Source organism: Juglans regia, chromosome 12 (assembly GCF_001411555.2).
Source record: "Juglans regia cultivar Chandler chromosome 12, Walnut 2.0, whole genome shotgun sequence".
NCBI lineage: Eukaryota > Viridiplantae > Streptophyta > Magnoliopsida > Fagales > Juglandaceae > Juglans > Juglans regia.
The window spans coordinates 21,425,726-21,445,502 of NC_049912.1; the positions used below are offsets into that span (position 1 = coordinate 21,425,726).

The window sequence follows — 19,777 nt, forward strand, 5'->3', positions numbered from 1 at the left end:
GAAGCCTAAAAAATCTAAATCTTTTGATAATATCTTCCTTCCACCTACGTTCCTAATACCAATATCATGCCCTCTCATATATCATTGTTTAGGGTTTATTTGAATATTAAGAATATATCATAATATTTGTGAATAATAATTAAATAATTTATAAATAATAATAAAATAATATATAAAAATATATGAAAACAATTGTGTTGAAACGAAGTATAAAGCTTTGTTTGATTATTATATTTATTATTATTTATAAATTATTTATAATTTTTTTTTATTATCATTCACAAATTTATCCCAAACATATCAACCTCTAAAAGATAGCCAATCATCTTTGATAGTTTCTTTCACAAGGAAGATGTAACAAGCCAGACCTTGTTGATTCAAAAAAAAAAAAAAGGGGGAGCCAGACCTTGTGGCTGGTAGATTTTAATATGCAAATTCACCTCGAATGGAATACCACATTTGAGAGAGAAGGAATAATCCAAACTCCCCTGCAAATAGGAATTCGAGAATAGACAACCAAAAAACAGCTGATGCGTGCGTTCGACACGTGTAACCTCAAATTTACTAGTAATAATACATATATATATTATTATTATTTTTATTTACCAACAAGGCCTCGTTGAAAAGTAAGATATGAAAAAAATTTTAAGAATAATAATAAAATAATTTATAAATAGTAGTGAGATAATTTAATTTAAATATTTTTTAAATTTTGAAAAAAAGAAAAAAATTAAATAAAAAAATTATAAAATTAAAATATAAAATTATAATGATTAATTTAAAAAAATTATAATAATTAATTTAAAAATTTTATATTTAAATTATAATTGAGAAGAGATGATTATGAGACACTGGGAAGATCTTGACTTGCTTTCAATAATAATAATTGAGTTAAGAGCAGGACTTGGGAGCGGTGAAAATCCTGTATTATTGGAGACATCAGACATGGATGCCAACACCATCTGTACCGTTGACAAGGATATACCACTACCTCCACACGATTCTCGCACGCGACCGCCTCGCAAATCGCAATGGCCAGACGGTACCAAACGAGTCGAGACGAGGTGGCCCTGGCATTAGCCTTTGTCGCGCGTGGCCCTACTCTTGACTCTGTACTACAGTAGTAGTACTACACCTTGTCTGTCCGGTTATATAATTCCAAAAAAAAAAAAATCATGTATTTCATGTCGCCATAATCCTCTCTCTCGTTCCCGTTGGCAAGTTATCACCGTCTGGACTGGGACTAAAGCACTTCCCCAACACTCCCCCACCATGTTCAACCAAGCTGGCTGACTCTCGGAGCTGTCGTCTCTTCGCAGCCAAGTCACCCACTCTCGCTTCCAACTCCATCCGCCGCTAGCTCTTGGAATTTGACTGTTAGTGTCGTTCACTGGATTTATGGAAAGCCCTTCGCGACCTCAGCAATCTCCAAACCCTAGGGTTTCCGAGGAAATGGAGGACCCGTCCTCCGATCTCTGGGACTTCAGTGAACTCCTGGATTTCACTGTAGACGAGCACTTCTCCGTCTCCCTTGACCCCGATGATATTCATCCACACCCCATCCCGCAGGAGGATCCCGCTGCTCCCACTTCTAACCGCCGAAAGCGTGATCCCAGGCTCATCTGTTCCAATTTCTTGGCGGGTCGGATCCCCTGCGCCTGCCCCGAGTTGGATGAAAAGATGGAGATGGAGATGGAGGTTGACGTCCATGGGAAGAAGCGGGCCCGGAGTGTTCGGACGTCTACCCGCAGGCCTCGGGCCGCCGCGCGTTGCCAGGTTCCCGGGTGCGAGACTGATATCAGCGAGCTTAAAGGGTATCACCGCAGGCATAGGGTTTGTCTGCGGTGCGCGCATGCGACCACGGTTGTGCTTGATGGAGTGGCTAAGAGATATTGCCAGCAGTGTGGCAAGTAAGCTCCATCCACATGGTTTCTGAGGTTTCAGATTGTATTTCATACTTTATTGTTCTTCTTCTTTTTAAGATTTTAGTTTTACTTTCGGTCACCGCCGAGTTAGATGCTAGAGTTTTGCTTAAGACGATTTCAACGATGTTTTGAAAGGGTACACTAATAAAGTTGTCATTTATCTTAGATACATAATTATAGTCTGGGTTTATGTATGGAAGAGGCTATATAGACAATTTGTGCGGTTGTGTTATTGTGCATGAGATCAGAGCAGCTTGAATCCTAAGTCAATTGTTCAGTTGCTTACGTTCTTTTTTTAAAAAAAATAAGTATTTAGTTGCTTACATTCAAGTTGCCGCTGCTAAAATAGTGTTTAGTTGACAAAAATCATATATGATTCAGGGTGAAAGTTGCCGATTGATCAGCATTATTTTACTAATTATACCTTATGCTCATGTGCAAAATGGTTGGCAGGTTTCACATCTTATCAGATTTTGACGAAGGTAAACGTAGTTGTCGAAGAAAATTAGAACGCCACAATGTTAGACGGCGAAGGAAGCCAAGTGATTCTAGAGTTGCAGCGTATAGTGAGCCTAAAGGGGCCATGCAGACTGAGAATGTCCCTTGTGATGGTGAAGCAGAAAAAGGTACCAATTTGAATCAATTCGACTAGTTTCCATCTATGTGATGGACAGAGCACATATATTTAAGTGACTCTGGAGAAAAGTTGCACATTCTACCAGGATAAAACATTTACTAGTATCATATATTGTCTTTGGTCTAGATGGTTTATGCTCGAGCAGCCCAATGGCTGAAATGGAAGCAGTCTTGGAGTCTGAAGATGTACGAGTTACCACTCTCTGCTCAGATCTTAATTCCCAGAACATGTATTGTGATACTGTTGCATCTTTTGTGGCTTCTGGTGAAACCCAGATGCATGGAGAAAATGATAATACCAAATGTTCTCTATCTCCATTGTACTGTGACAATAAGACTGATTACTCATCTGTGGTGGGTCTCCACTGACTGCTATGTTAGCCACATTGCCTTTTTTCCCCTTAGTTCACAGGAGGAGCTATCCTGGAGATGTACTGATCCATATATGATTGTAGTGTCCGACAGGTCGGATCTCGTTTAAGCTTTATGATTGGAACCCAGCAGAATTCCCTAGAAGACTGCGGCACCAAGTATTTAAAGCATTATTATTGCAGTTTGATATTTTGAAAGGGATCAGATCACTTTTCAGTCATAGATACAAATAATTGGTTAATATGTATGTACATTTATCTGCAGATATTCCAGTGGTTATCCAGTATGCCGGTTGAGTTGGAGGGGTATATTCGCCCTGGATGTACAATATTAACTGTGTTCATTGCGATGCCAATGTTTATGTGGACGAAGGTAAAGGTTTAACTGGATGCTTTCTTTATGAATACTTAGACTGTTATGGTGAGCTAGTGCCATTAATTTGGCATAGTTCTCTTGCTTGGGCAATCAACTATGGCGATAAGGGAGATAGTTCAAGTCGAGGGAGGACCAAAGGGAAGACAGAACCAATTGTAAATTGTTAGTAGGACCAGTGTGTTGGGGAATTTACAGTGACTTGGTATATGGGCAAAATCTGGTTTGGTGGGATAGGCATTGGTGCACTGGTGGTGGTTTGGGGCAGGCGCATTTTTGGGCTTGGGCTAGGGCTTTGTTACGTTAATTTTCCTAGATGGGTTTGTTGTTGGGCTAGGGCTGGGTTTATTGTTCCTTGTATCTTTTTTGCACCCCAACTAGGTGTTTTCTCTTGTATACATCTAGTGTACTTGGCTGCGCCTATTGGTATTAATAAATTTTTACTTGTCAAAAAAAAAATTTGGCACAGTTCTGTCATAGATCTGCATATATATTATACTCACCATTTCATGTTCATGTTGTCCCTGGAGAATACAAGTATACTTGGTCTCATGCATTTGTCGTAGATCATCTTGTTAGGTACTCCTAAGAATCAAGAAGACACATCTATGATATCCTTATATTTAGTTGGATTTTCTTCATATGTTTTAACACAACTAGAGAAGAATATTTACATATATATGTCATTGTGGCTCATAAAATTCTTTCTGTCCTCTCAATATCTTGCCTTTAACACGCCAATCTTTTGGCTGCTCAACTGGTGCGAAATTTTTTAGAATTTATTCACATTTTAATGTCCACTTCAAAACAAGGAAAATATTTAACTTATAAAACAAAGTCTTTTGGCTGGTCAAATTTTGATATGCTTATCAGCCAATCTAAGTAAATCATTAACTTATGTACTATTGGATTCGGGCTCCTCATTACCATCCCGATTCAAAATAAAAGCCAAGGTCTATTTTAAATTACCTTTAGTTTAAAAAGAAAACCGGGGTTCAAACTTTGGGCTGTTCCTCCCATGTTAAATAATAAATTTTACTAAAAGTTTAAGTTGATGGGAAGAGATGAATGTACCCGTCTTTTTTTATTAGTAAATAAGAATTTTATTAAAATAGCCATAGACAAGTACACGGGACATATACAAGAGCAACACCCATGCATAAGAATGTACCCATGTAACTAATACTTCAACACTAGATTCTTATTAAAAAAGAAAATCAACGCTGGATATATTTCTTGTTATCATTTCACTTGTGAGTTTTCTTTTGATAAGCATTTCACATGTGAAAATTGAGTATGCTTGTATAGGATTTTGTTTAGTTCAGTTTTTGAGGTAATTTTTTAAGATGGTTTTTTAATGTTTGTGAAAACGGTGGAACCTGTTGAAAATATAATTGAAAAGAAATCAATTTGGATTTTGTGAAAGTGATTTGGGTTTTGGTTTTGATTTTGATTTTTTATCAACTGATGCTTATGATTAGGGGATTACTTTTTGGAGATGAAAATTTATTTTGGGTTTTAAAATGTGTTTGGATTGAAAGTTGAACTATCCAAACATAGCTAAAGTATCATGCTAAATGGATGAAGAAATTATAGAATCCCATAAGTGTATGGTATAGGATTTTGTGTGATCAAACAAAGGTGCTGTTCCTATCTATAAAGTATAATAAGTTGTCAAGCTGTCACAAATTGTTTCTACTTGTCTGTTCAATTTGTTCTATTTACATTAATTTATAAAATTAGTGAAGTCTGCAAGACTAGACTAAATGTTTCTTGAATGCATCAAACAGTTATCTGAAGATCCTCTATCATATCTCCATGACTTTGTCATCTCCCCTGGAAGGATGTTATCTGGAAGAGGCACCATACTTGTTTTTATCAATGACATGATTTTCCGGGTTATGAAAGGTAAGTTTGTGACCATACGTGTTGCTACATAATACTTATGAAATTTGAAAACTGATTTCTTTTTCAGCATAAATAGTTCATCAAGTGAAGTTCATAATCAGCCCAATTAATGCATTCAACCCAAGCCCTTTTGACATGAGTTGAACAATTGAATGGGCATAGGGGGAACTTCTGTGATGAAAGTCAAGGTGGAAGTGCGAGCCCCGAGACTTCACTATGTTCATCCTATATGTTTTGAGGCTGGAAAACCCCTGGAGTTTGTTGCTTGTGGAAGTAATTTGCTACAATCTAAACTTCGGTATGCCATTGACAACATTGAGCTTTATATATGATCATAAATATAGCTTTCCCCTCGGGTTTCATTGTTGTGTTTATTTTATTTGCTCTGTTGTTTTTAATGAACAAAAAGGTAGGAGGGAGCAACCAGAGGTGGCTTCCTACTTGGGTGTGACCATGCGTCCATGATAGAAACCTTACCTGCTGGGAACTGGACAAGAGGGGCCTAGACTGCAGAAAGTCGTAGACGCTCCCTCAAGTGGGGGTTGGGTTTGAGCCATAGCTTAGATTTTAGCCCTGCTAGGGAATTCAATGAATCATTTGGTGGCTAATACCAATAGTTTAAGATGAATCCATATTTGGATTCGAACCCTAGACCTAGTATATACCAAACCACTTAGGAGTAACCTGAGGACCATTGAGCCACCACTCTTAGTGGTTATTGCTATGTTAATACGTAATTAAAATGGAAAAATCTTTCTTTTGGGTGCTGGGGTGTAGGATGTTTTGATCCACCCTCTCTATACCATAATGAGTGGCTCAGCTACCAAATGCACAAACTTAAAGGAAAAGAAAACATCTTAGTCTTCTTAAAGTAATCAACACACAAATTGGAAGCACATGCTTTCTTCTATAATAAAGGGTATTGTGTGAAGATATTGCTTTGGTTTTTGGAACAAACATATGGTATGGGACATGAATCATTTTTTTATTGGTAAAATAAAATTTTATTGAACCGAATGGATAGGCTTAGCCCAAGTACACAGAAAAGTGTGCAAGAGGAAACACCTAATTAAGCATTAGGTGCTAGAAATAGAAATAAGAAAATCATGAAAACTAGCTCCATTGAAATCTATAACAAATGCCCATAAAAATAAAGTGTTGTAAAAGAACCTTCTAAGTTCTTCCAAAGAGCATTCCCTATTTTAAAAACTCCGACCATTTCGCTCCCACCAAATGCACCACATCAGACATAAGGGAACCATCTTCCATTCAACTGCGAATTGGGAATTACCCTGAAGACCGCTCCTGCTGGAAAGGAGATCCACCACTCTCCTAGGCATTACCCATGCAAGTCCAATCCTGATGAAGTGTCATCCCACATGGCCCTAGCTACCTCACAATGAAGCAATAAATGGTCCATAGATTCATCACTTCTCATACACATACAACACCAATCAACAACAATAATCATTCCTTCAGTTATCTATGGGGAGGCTTTTCCCAAGAGAAGCAGTCCAACCAAAGAAAGCAACCTTTAGGGGCACCTTACTACTCCATATACCTTTCCAAGGGAAAGGGATATGATGCAAGTGAACCACTCACTGTGGGACAACGGGAGCATCATTCTCATTATAATATATTTATGGAAGTGGCGTGGAGGGTATAATTCATTGATTCTAAGCAATCATGTGTGATCACCTAGATTAAGCAGGTCATCTTCAATCTTTAAACGGTTATCCCGTGGTTTCTTTAACAGCTCGAGGGGGTTGCGCCAAGGAGATCCACTATGACCCATCTTTTTTGTTATTGTCATGGAGGCATAAAGCAGAATGATGTCGGCTTCAGTGGAGGGTGGCTTTTTCTTAGGTTATTCAATGGGGGATACTAACCACGGTGCTACCATTATATCGCATTTTTTTTTTTTTGCAAATGATATGTTGTTATTTTGTGAGGCAAATCCAAGTCATCTTCAATCTTTAAAGGCTATTATGCTGTGTTTTGAAACGGTATCCGGGTTAAAAATAAATCTCTCAAAAACGGAGATGGTTGCTGTGGGTAATGTGCGTAATGTCAGGGGGCTGACTAATATATTGGGATGTGCGGTCTCTTCGTTGCCTATGAAGTACCTTGGCTTACCGTTGGGAGCATCATTCAAAGCTAAGACTATTTGGAATGGGGTGTTAGAGAAAATAGAGCGTAGGTTGACTGGATGGAAACAGGTGTATTTGTCTAAAGGAGGTTGGATTGCATTGATAAAGAGTACCCCTTCCAACCTTCCCACCTATTTCTTGTCTTTATTTCCTCTTCCTGCTAGTGTTGCCTTGTGGATTGAGAAGCTTCAATGAGATTTTTTTGTGGGGTGGACTTGGAGATGAGTTTAAGTTCCATTTAGTTGGGTGGGACGAGGTGTGCTCTCCCTTCAGGGGTGGTGGATTGGGGGTTCGTAATGTGAGGGCCTTCAATAAGGCTCTTCTCGGGAAGTGGCTTTGGAGATATAATTATGAGAGGGAAGCCTTATGGAAGATGGTGATTGATAGTAAGTACGGGAGTACCTGGGGTTGGTGCTCTAATGAAGTTAGGGGGGCGTACAAGGTGGGGTTATGGAAGCATATTCAGAAAGGTTGGTGGTCTTTCTCTTGCAACACGAGGCTGTGTATGGGGGATGACCATAGAATTAGTTTTTGGCATGACGTTTGGGTTGGAGATATGGCTCTTAAGGATGTCTACTCTGCTATTTTTAGAATTGCAAGGGAACAAGATGCTGTGGTGGCTGAATTGAGGGATATTAATAATGAGGCGCAGCAATGGAATGTTAGTTTTATTCGGGAGGCCCATGATTGGAAAGTAGGATTCGTGATGGAGTTCTTTAACTTGCTGTACAACATTAGTCTTGCTGTTACAGCGGAGGATAAACTGGAGTGGCGGCCTTCTAGGAAAGGCAATTTTTCTGTACGCTCATTTTATGAGACTCTTACTGCCCAAGGTAGGAATCACTTTCCTTGGACGAACATTTGGCGGAGTAAAGCACCTACAAAGGCTGTTTTTTTTGCTTGGACAGCAACTTTAGGGAATGTACTGACTGTTGATAATATAAGAAAACGTGGGCTTATCATCATCGACTGGTGCTATATGTGTAGAAATAGTGGTGAAACAGTGGATCATCTACTTCTACAATGTGAGGTTGTAACCATATGGAATTATTTTTTCAGCAAAGTGGAATTAGCATGGGTTATGCCGAGAAGGGTGGTTGAACTTCTAGCTAGCTGGAAAGCGATCATGGGGACACCACATATTGTAGCTGTGTGGAGGATGGCTCCCATTTGTATTTTTTGGTGTATCTGGAGAGAAAGAAATGATAGAAATTTTGAGGATCGTGAGCGCTCCTTGGAAGAGATTAAGAGTTTCTTCTGGAATACTTTATTTATGTAGGCCATCGCTTTAGATTTAAATGGTCTCAATTTTCATGGTTTTCTTGTGCATTAATCATGATTTAACAGAAATACTTTATTTAAATGTATCATTAATCTCAGTTGCAGTGTATGAACTCCTAAAATTTTCTCTCCGTACACTTTTTTCTTTTCTTGGTTTTCTTGTGTCTTGCTTCTGGTGTTGGGTCGTCTATGGTGGTAGTTCCTTGTGGTGTTTAGCATGTAGTTCAGTGGAGTTAAGTTATAGATTGGAGATTCTCGATATAGTGCATTGTAGGGTGAAGATGGGTATGAGCACAGAGGTCTTCATTGAACAGAAGATATTTGTGTTCAGTAGGGAGAATGATAGGTGGTGGAGAATCACCGAGAGTAGTTGGCGTGTGGTGAAATACATTTCATTAGAGCATGAGGCTTTGGGGTGGTTGGGTTTGATGGTGAGGGAGTGTGCTGCATCTTTGGGCTTTTCAGAGTTTATTAGAACTCGTAGAACTGGAAATGCAGTTTTAATGATACAGAGTGGGTGTAACCGCAATGGAAGATATTTCTCCATTTCGGATTTTGGGCATGAAAAGAGGAGATGAATGTTAGTGGTTCCAGAGGGCAGGAAGGGTGAGGGGTGGAGGAAATTTGGAGATAAGTTGAGGGAGTTCATGGCTCATCCCTCTGTTTCGGGGGTGAGTAACAGAGTGAGGGCACTCCCATGGCATTCGCAGGCAGCCAAGGTTGATGCTCCTTCATTGATGGTGGATGCCTCAAGGTCGTACAGTGAGGTCCTTCAAGTGCAGAAAGTACGGCAGCAAGAGGTGAGTGGAGCGGTGCCTATAGTGCCAGAGGTTGTGCAGAGATCGTGCAGAGGCAGTGAAACAGAAGAAGAATTTCTGTTAAGGGGTCTGTGTAATATGGAGATTAAAGTGGGGCTGTTGTTGGAAGAGTTGCTCGAGCTTAAACGGTGTGTAAAGGGAAAGGGAGTGAAGGATGCGGGTAATGGGTCGGGAAGGGAAGATGGGCTAGGTGTAAAGGAAGGAAAGCTGGGTTGGGATGGGAAGCTTGATGGGCTGGCGAAGGGGGAAAGGGCCAAGGGGCCGGGTCAGGTTGCGGGTCCAAAGCTGGTTTGGAAGGCGACTCGGGTACCACCCGATATTTCGGGTCAGTGCCTTGCGCAGCTTCCCGGGACGCCGATACGTGCCGGAATGGCTACGGTACCGGCACAGAAACTCCCGACCGCCCTCGAGGAGCATCAGGGTGAGCCGGTTCAGGCACCTCGCTGGGAGGTTATCGAGGAAGGCATGGTTTCGACTAAGCCAGGGCCGATACCCACTATTCCTACGTCGTCGTGTTGTAGGTTGTCAGTGGAGGAGCCACATAAGCTATCGTGTGAGGTGGACGAAGGGACAGTAGCGGTTTTTGTGCAGTCTCACTTGCCGGAGCATGGGCTCTCCCTTATGAGGGCTCCGAGAGTTCAAGAGGAGCCTACGAGTGGGTTTTGTCTGTCGATGGTTCACGGGTTGGGGTTGGAGGAGGCTCAGAAACAGTTGTGTGTAGGGGAGGGAGGTTCTGCAGTTTCGTTGGAACAGGGGTTGGTTGTTTCTGAGGGGTACACAGTGAAACCAAGTGTTGATGTTTCTGTGGGGTATGCAGGGGAACCTAGGGTTGAATCAGAAGTTGTAGGTGGCTCGGAATTGGCTTTATTCGCTTCAGTCAGTAATGCTGAAGAGGGGGTCACTCTAACACCCTTGTGCACACGCCCACTCAGTAATTATGGGAGTTCTTCGTCAAAGTGGGTTTTCAAAAAAGTAGAGGAAATTCAGGAGGTCATTGGGATTTCGTTTGGAGGGTACGAAGAACAATTTAAGGCCCTCCTTGTAGCACTTGAGGCTAGTCATTCAAAGTCAGCCTCCAAGCGGGAAAGGGAGCTTAAAAAGTTAACTTGCTCTATTAATTATGATGTGAAAGAAGAGAGTGGTGGAAGGGATCGGTCGAGGGGGAAGGGTAACATAGTGGTTTATGAAGCCTAAGATTTTATCATGGAATGTCCGGGGGCTTAATGATCGTAATAAGCGCCTCCGAATCAAAGCTTTATTGCGGTTGTGGAAGGGTGATGTGGTGTGTTTGCAAGAAACAAAGAGACGTTTTATTGATAGGAAATTCGTGCGCGGTTTATGGGGGTGTTCATATGTAGGTTGGACTTATCTGGCCTCTTCGGGAGCCTCTGGAGGAGTATTGCTTATGTGGGATAAAATAGTGGTTGAGATGATTGAGGAATGTGTTGGAGAGTTTACAGTTGCGACTTTATTTAAAAATGTGGATGATGGATGGGAATGAGCATTTGCAGGTTCCTACGGTCCTAACGTGGATCGGGACAGGAGAAGATTGTGGGAGGAGTTGGCGGGAGTATACTCCTTATGGGAGGTGCCGTGGTGCATGGGGGATGATTTTAATACTATTCAGTTTCCTAGTGAGCGGTCAGGACACTGTCGTCATTCTTTGGCCATGGAGGAAGTCAACGAGTTCATATTTGATCTAGATTTTATGGATCTCCCTTTGGTAGAGGGTGAATTCACTTGGTCAAATGGGCGGGTTTGGTCGAGACTGGATAGATTCTTAGTATCTCTTTCATGGGAAGCTAAATATCCGGAAGCAAGCCAGAGAAGACTAGCTCGAGTCAGTTCTGATCATTATCCTATCCTTTTGGATTGTGGGGGTATTCATAGGGGACGACGGTATTTCAAGTTTGAAAATATGTGGTTAACAGCAGATGGGTTTGTAGAGAGGGTTAGTGGTTGGTGGTCTTCATATCAGTTTGTCGGTACTCCAAGTTACATTTTGGCAAGTAAGTTGAAGGCATTGAAACAAGACTTGAAGAAGTGGAATTTGGAGGTGTTTGGTCATATTGACAACCAAAAGATTTCACTGTTGGAGGAACTGCAGGAACTTGAGAATAAAGAGCTTTTGGGAGATAATACGGAGGAGGTGTTATTGAGGAAGGGAGCGGTTATGGCCAATTTGGAAAGGGTCTTGCTATCGGAGGAGATCTCATGGCGTCAAAAATCTAGGGCACTTTGGTTGAAAGAAGGTGATAGATGTACGAAGTTTTTTCACAAAGTGGCCACATCGACAGAACAATGTCATAGAGTCACTTCAATCAGGATCTCAGGTGATATCTTCTCCTTTTGAGCTTGAAAATCACATAGTACAGTATTATGAGTCTCTTCTCTCGGAATCAGTTAGTTGGAGGCCGAAGCTTGATGCTTTGCATTTTGAGGAAATTGATTCGCAGAGTGTGAGTAATATGGAGAGACCTTTTGTTGAAGAAGAGATCCACAAGGTCATAGCTGGCATGGCAAAGGATAAAGCACCGGGGCCGGATGGTTTTTCAATGGGGTTCTTCCAAACTTGTTGGGATATTGTAAAAGATGATGTTATGCAGGTTTTCTACGAATTTCATGCCTTTCAGAAGTTTGAAAAATCCATCAATACATCCTTTATTGCTCTTATTCCTAAGAAAAATGGGGCTTCGTCTATTGAAGATTTTCGGCCAATAAGCCTGGTTAGTAGTGTGTATAAGATAATCTCGAAGGTCCTTGCTAACTGGCTTAGCCCGGCGTTAGAACATATTATCTCCAAGTCCCAGAACGCTTTTATTCGTGGGAGACAAATTATTGACTCAGTACTTATTGCAAATGAATGCTTGGATTACAAGATAAGGGAGGGAGGTTCAGGTGTTTTGTGCAAGCTTGACATGGAAAAGGCTTATGACCATGTGAATTGGGAATTCCTCTTATATGTGCTTGAGAGATGTGGCTTTGGGATTAGGTGGATTGCATGGATGCGTCAGTGTATTTCTACCGCCCGTTTCTCAGTTTTGGTTAATGGTACACCTGTTGGTTTTTTTGCTAGTTCAAGAGGCCTTCGACAGGGAGATCCTTTATCTCCTCTTTTATTTGTCATAGTTATGGAGGTTTTGAGTAGGATGGTGCAGGCTGCGGTTGGGGGAGGTTTCTTATCCGGTTTTTAGGTGGGTAATGGTGAGGTTGGCACTATCACCATATCACATCTTCTCTTTGCAGATGATACATTAGTTTTCTGTGAAGCAAAGAGTAGCCAGATCCAAACGTTAAGAGCATTGTTACTTTGTTTTGAGGCAGTGTCGGGGCTAAAGGTGAATCTGGGCAAGTCTGAGATGGTTCCTGTGGGGGCAGTTCCTAATATTCTCAGGTTAGCTAGTCTCTTGGATTGTAAGGTGGCCTCTTTTCCAATGAAATACTTGGGTCTTCCATTGGGAGCATCTTTCAAGAATAAAGCTATATGAGATGGGATAGTGGAGAAGATAGAGAAAAGACTGGCTGGTTGGAAACGAGTGTACTTATCGAAGGGGGGCTGTCTCACGCTTATCAAGAGTACTCTTAGTAATCTCCCAACGTATTTTTTATCTTTGTTTCCTATGCCAGTAGGGGTGGTGAATAGGGTGGAGAAACTCTTTAGGGCGTTCCTATGGGGTGGAATGAGAGAGGAGAAGAAATTCCATTTGGTTAGATGGGAGACTGTATGCGCCCCAGTTGTGAGTGGGGGGTTGGGTGTCTGTAATTTGAGAATTTTCAATAAAGCTTTATTGGGAAAATGGTTATGGAGATATCATCTGGAGGAGGAGTCATTGTGGAGGGATACTATTGATGCTAGATATGGGGTAGATTGGGGTGGGTGGTGCTCTAAGGAAGTAAGTGGGGGCTATGGGGTGGGTTTATGGAAGTATATAAGGAAGGGGTGGCCAGGTTTTGTAAATCAAGTTCGCTTCGTAGTTGGCGAGGGCAGTCACATCAGATTTTGGAGGGATGTGTGGTGTGGAGTCCAGGCTTTGGAAAGAGTTTTTCCGACCTTATATTCCATTGCAGCTGATAGGGAAGTTTCAGTGGCTGATGTGCGTATATTCTCTAATGGAATGCATCTGTGGAATATCCTTTTTAATAGGGACCTACAAGATTGGGAATTATCTATTATTTCAGAATTTTTCAGCTTATTATATTCCACGGAGATTCCAGCGACATAGCGAGATAGTTTGAAATGGAGGTCTAATAACCATAAGTTATGTACAGTCAAGGCGTATTATAGCATCTTGACAACACGACTTGAGATTACTCCGTTCCCTTGGAAGAATATTTGGAGGGCTCGTGTGCCCCCTAGAGTAGCTTTCTTCGTTTGGAGTGCAGCTCTTGGGAAGATACTGACCACAGATAACTTGAGGAAGAGAGGATGCATAGTATTGGACTGGTGCTATTTGTGTAAGAAGAATGGAGAATCTGTGGACCATCTATTACTACATTGTGAGGTAACAAGGGTGTTGTGGGTTGAGATCTTTCTGAGGGTTGATATTGCATGGGTTATGCCTAAGCGGGTGGTGGACTTGCTGGGATGTTGGTCAAAGCTGCAAGGTTGCAATCAAGTGGCAGCAGTGTGGAAGATGATCCCGCTGTGTATTATGTGGTGTATTTGGATGGAAAGGAATGCCCGTGTTTTTGAAGATAAGGAACGCACAAGTACTGAGTTGAAGAATTTTTTTCTCCACACTCTAATGTGTTGGTTTTCCAATATTGTATTAAATGGGGACAATGTTCAGGAATTCTTGTCTTTAATTAGCCTTTAGAATGTTTTTAGGAGTTCCTTTGTATACGTCCTGTGTACAAGGATTACGTTTATTCATTCATATATATAATCTCTCTCTTTTTTACTGATCAAAAAAAAAATTTTCATGATTTCCTTGTAACCATTTCTAGTTCCTAAATAGGTGTAATCACATGTATACTGCTTGTGTACTTGGGCTATGCCTATCTTTATATCAATGAAATATCTTCTTACTTATCAAAAAAATCACCTATGATTAACATATGCTTTACCTATTAAAGCAGATACTAGGCCAGATATCTTATGGTGGGGTGGAGTGGTTTTAGATGATTGATTATCTTTTCTTCCTGCATCTTAGAATGCAATAGTGGATGCTCTGTAAAGCAATCAAACTCTATAATCCCTAGCAACTGGATCCCAATTACTTCTTGTTTATAACTATTGAAGCAATTGGTTTCAGGTTGCATTAATAGCAATTAGCAAGGGACAGACAGTAACTGAAGAGTTCTGTCGCCCACTTCTTATAATTTTTATCTTGTATGTCAACCCTTTCTGTATCTTGTAGTGATGGCCTTGGTGATGGACTCCAATCATCAGATATATCAGTTTCAGACACAGTTCTCTTGAACAATGCTCCCAATATTAGTGTAGGAAAACCCATGATAGGTGGAAGATTTCCAATAAACCAGTAATGAAGATGCACCACCTTAAAACCGATCACATGCAAGAAAATTTTCAACCACTTGTTTGGCCACTTTCAAGTGCCCACATAGACCTTGTACACAAGTTATATCAGTGACCAGTCGCTCCATATCTCTTGAATAATATATAGAAAATTCTCTATGCCCTAAAATGTTGTAGCATTGACTGAGCAAAGCTGCTTTCCAGTAGTGAAGGAAAAGCCTTTCAATTGCATGTGCACGCAGCATGTCAGGCCTTGTATCTTCAACCGAATTTATATTCTAAAAAAACTTCTGCTTGTTGAACGTGTTCCTATGAGTAAGAAAACAATTATCAACCTTTCTCCTTTTAATAATTAAAGGGATTATTTCTTGTATACATCATTTGTACTAGGGTTGTGCCCCTCTGTGCTTTTAATGAAATGAAATTATTAAAAAAAATTATCAAAATCCTAAACATGGTCTTATTCATCACAGCTACAGTTCCCTTTAAACCTGAATTGGGCTAGTCAAAATTATTATTTTACTATATTCATGAGCCTGATGAGCTTCCTACCAAGCCAACCTGAGCTGAAACATCTGCAGCTTTTGTCAAAATTGGAAGAACATAATAAGCGATGCTTTTGGGAATCTTTTTGTTGTCTCCCCCTATCCTTATTAGGTGCCATTCAGTTTTAACATGCCATAATCATGTATATATCTTGTCAGTGTTTGTTTTAGATATTCTCGGTTAACATTTCAACTCACTTTTCATGTATTGTAAAAGGTATTTATGTAATTGAACAGTGAAATTTGATAACATAAGGCTTAAGAAGGTTTTGGTGCCAGGTTTCTTGTATCTTTTGCAGGAAAGTATCTTGCACTTGATTATTGTGTTTCATCTCTACATGGTCAGACCGAGGGTGATACTGCTTCTAGCTGCAACCATCAGTTGTACAAGATATTTATTCCACAGACTGAAAAATATCTCTTTGGTCCTGCCTTTGTGGAGGTAGGTGTTTTGGATATTTTTATTTTATCCTGGGTTTTTTTCTTCATCTCATTTTACCATGGTTATGTCTTATACATACTGACATCCACAAAGGCATGTTTCATGTTTCATTAAGATTTCGTTAGAGAAAGGTTGGTTTTTCTGAAGTGTTTGTAACAAAAGTTACTGCTACAAAACTTCTTATCAATGAACCTATCGTTATGGAACATAACAATTGTATCTAGGATCCTGTCTGTATACTTCTTTTGTATGTATTATATCTTGGATGTATTAAGGAGATATTTGCTTTTGGGCTATGCCTATTTACTTGGCAATAAAATTCTCTTATTACTTGTAAAAAAAAGGAGATATTTGTTTTCTTGTTTTTCAAATGTTCATGAGATATTTCAAACAAGTATTGGTTTTCCTGGGACATATGTGGGCGATTTTTGTTGTATATTGTGTAAACTAAAAATGGCCTGGTGAACTGTCGTAAATTCGTAATGTATGCATTGAATTTACCTCATTTCTTTTTGCATGGCTCTACTTTCCATGTATGCCATGTGGGATTGCTTCTGTATCTATAGTTAATTAGGCAGTGATGCTCAAGAAGTCTTGTGACTTGATGTGAGCTTTAAGTATTCAGTGCTGTCACTTCCAGGATGTTTGGTAGCATAGTCCATGATTGTTACACCAGATTCTGCGATGGATGCAGTAATCAGTTACAGAAAATGGTGGATTTATTTTGTTACAGAGAAATTGTTTAGCTACATGAATATTACCGTGATGGAAATGTTGTTTGACTGGTAACTCTGTATTTTTTTAACCTAACGATAAATCTATTTTATAGGTCGAGAATGAATCTGGCTTATCAAACTTCATTCCAATACTCATTGGAGACAAAGAAATTTGCAATGAAGTGGAGATGTTACAGCAGAAGGTTGATGCTTCTCTTTTCCTGAAAGGATCAGACTTTGCGGCTATTGTTCCTCCATCTGACGCGTGTGAAGTTTTTGCATTGAGACAGTCAACATTTGATGAGTTTCTTTTAGATATAGCGTGGTTACTTAAGCAACCTGCATTGGAAAATTTTCAACATTCTATCACTGCTACTTGGATTCAAAGACTTAATAATCTATTGAGCTTTCTGATATCTAACGATTCCACTACAATTTTAGAGAAACTGTTGGAGAAACTGAAGATTGTTCTGAGTAACATGAAATCTGACAGCATGGTTAATGGCAACTGTGCTGCTGATTTGGGTTTACTAGAAAAATACATAGACAATGCGAGAGATAATCTTCACAGAAAATATAAGAAAAGTGGAAGTTTAGTGCTGCAATCAGAATATGTGCCAGAAGGGGAATATGTTTCTCAAAGCCCCTCCAAAGATAATGAGCTCTTTGTCTCAGTCAACAGCCAGGTGAGGACTTCTTTCTTGTGCTTGAGCTTTTGCTGTTTGTGACCCTGGCTTGCACATTCAAGATTAAGGAACTAATCTTATTGCCTAATATATATGTGAATATGTATGTAAATATTTATCTTTTGTTCATATTTTTACTTTTTTTTTTTTTTTTTTACCATTTTTCATATTTTTACTTGTTTATAATACACATCACAAAAAACAATATTTTTCTAGTGGGTGAATTTATAGCTTAAATATATATGAAATGGGCAAAATGCATCAACACCTTTTGCTGGTGTTTTATCTAGACCCCGTTGATTTTCGTTATGCTGTCGTCATATATCATTTCAATGAATATGTTCTAGCTACTTAACTTTCTGCTTGGAAAATATTTTAGAAGTCTCTTATTTTTTTTTTAAGAGATTTACAAACTGTGTTTTCCATCTAGTATGCTACGGTGATATGTATTGAGAGCTTTCCAGGTTTTTTCTTTTAGAAGTACTTTCTAGTTATCAAATTATGATGTCTGAAAACTTGAGAGATCATCCGTCATATTTGTATTTTCTTCTCCAACTGCCATTTATTTCTTTGCTCCAAGTGATTAATTAGGATCTTCTTTTTCAGGATACAGAGTTGGTAGCAAATGCAAGGTTGGGAGTACAGACATGCTCAACTTCTAGTAGAAGTAGAAATGTTCCCCTGTTGAATAGAGAGGTAGTCATGAAAGTTAACCATATCAAGGGATGGCCTAGAAAGTCGTGTGGTCGCATCGGTTCTGGGGCAATCTTCAGCTCTCGCCCTGGTATTTTTGTAATTTCCTTTGGCGCTGTTTGTTTAGGGATATGTGCCATTCTCCTTCATCCTCACAAGGCTGGAGAATTTGCAGTATCTATCCGCAGGTGTTTGTTCAACAGAATCTAGACAAGTAATGAAAGTTGGAGGTCTCTGAGCTGAAAAAATGCTGTTGTTCATCTGTAAGTATCCATTGTATACTAACACCAGATTCAGAAAAGCTATTTAAACCTTTGGCTTCTGACTCTGCTTTTTGCATGGGAAGCTTGATATCAGAGTGCTAATTGCCTCTGCAGCTTCGGTTAAATGCTTTCATGTGCAAGGGTTGATTAAGGGTGGGGACAGTAGGGTCGACTATCCCCATTGAAAGTCAAATAAGTTTGGGAATAATGTAACATGTATTTACTAGTTCTGAAAACTTTTTAGATTTTTTTTTGCTGCAATTTTGAATAGTTCTGGGTATCAGTTCAATATTCTGATGTATTTCTAATGTTCAAAGTTGTTCCCAATAGTGGCTGAGTTGTACAGATCTTCAGACAGGCAAATACCATTGATGTAGTCCAAGGTCGCCGTAGATGATAACAATTGGAGACCTAAAGATTTCTCATACAATTTAACTCAACTATGGACATTTTGATAATTTTATCTAGTTGGATTCAATTTAGATAAAATATTAGGGCTATACAGGAACCGTCCAAACTGGCCAAAAATTAATCAGACTGGCTGTCGGAGCACGGAACCGGCCGAAACCGGTGGAGAACCAGTCGGTGTGTGGTAGCAAATAGAGAAGATCGATATCGGTCGGTTCGAACCTAGTTCAAACTACTGAATCAGCCGATTAAAAAAATTATTATTTTTTTTAATATATTTTGTACTCAAAACGACACTGTTCTACTTAAGTATAAGTGAAATGACGTCGTTTTAAGCCCATAGTTATGTTTTAAACACAATTAAAATGACACCGTTTGGTAAATCAAACCAAATGATGTTGTTTTACTCGTAACGTATTAAAAAAAAAAAAAAATTTCTTAGGATCGGTCGGGCTGGTTTTAGTCAAATAACAGCCTGCTAATCACATACCAACACCTAAGAGTTCCACCACACTTATCTTGGACCAGCACTACACCAGAATTGTGCATATATTTTCGCGACTTCCCTAAGCTGCAGAAATCAGAACCCCTCAAAACCTCTGCAAATCTCTTCTTTGCGATTTCTCCAAGCTGATTTGAGCCCTGCGATTTCTTGAAACGTCCACGTCGCACCCAAGCCCTTTTCGTCGCGTCTCAACCCTATTGCGACCCCTCAAAGCTCAACCTACGTCGCGTCTCAACCCCCTTGCACCCCCTCGAAGCTCAACTCGAAGTGGTTTACGTCACCTCTTAGCCCTCTCGCCCTTTATGAAATGCTTTGAATTCCCTCTCTTGTATGCCCTTTCACCATTGTTATAGAAAATCCTAAATTCGAATATGGGTATCAGATTACGATGTAAAAGGAGACCTTTCTATTGGTATGTTTCATTAGAGACCTTTCTGTTTTTGCTTAGAATGTAAATATATTTGCTTGAAATGTAAACTGGTGAATAAGAAAGAAATCACACGATGGAAGCCACAAAAATACAGTTTTTTTTGCATTTTATGTGTTTGATAAAAGTTCTAAGAAGAAGAAAGGGGCAG

The 19,777-nt window shown here is 39.7% G+C and overlaps 1 protein-coding gene across 1 annotated transcript; it reads left to right on the top strand.

Annotated features, from left to right (window-relative positions):
- Window positions 1-1,168: 1,168 nt before the first annotated feature.
- Window positions 1,169-18,615, top strand: LOC109005933 (squamosa promoter-binding-like protein 7). Its single transcript, XM_018985031.2, has 10 exons — window positions 1,169-1,910; window positions 2,379-2,551; window positions 2,689-2,915; window positions 3,017-3,091; window positions 3,198-3,305; window positions 5,096-5,213; window positions 5,376-5,511; window positions 15,766-15,928; window positions 16,758-17,330; window positions 17,937-18,615. Exons 1-10 carry the CDS (start codon window positions 1,399-1,401, stop codon window positions 18,231-18,233), a joined length of 2,382 nt encoding a protein of 793 aa, XP_018840576.1. The 5' UTR covers window positions 1,169-1,398; the 3' UTR covers window positions 18,234-18,615.
- Window positions 18,616-19,777: the final 1,162 nt, after the last annotated feature.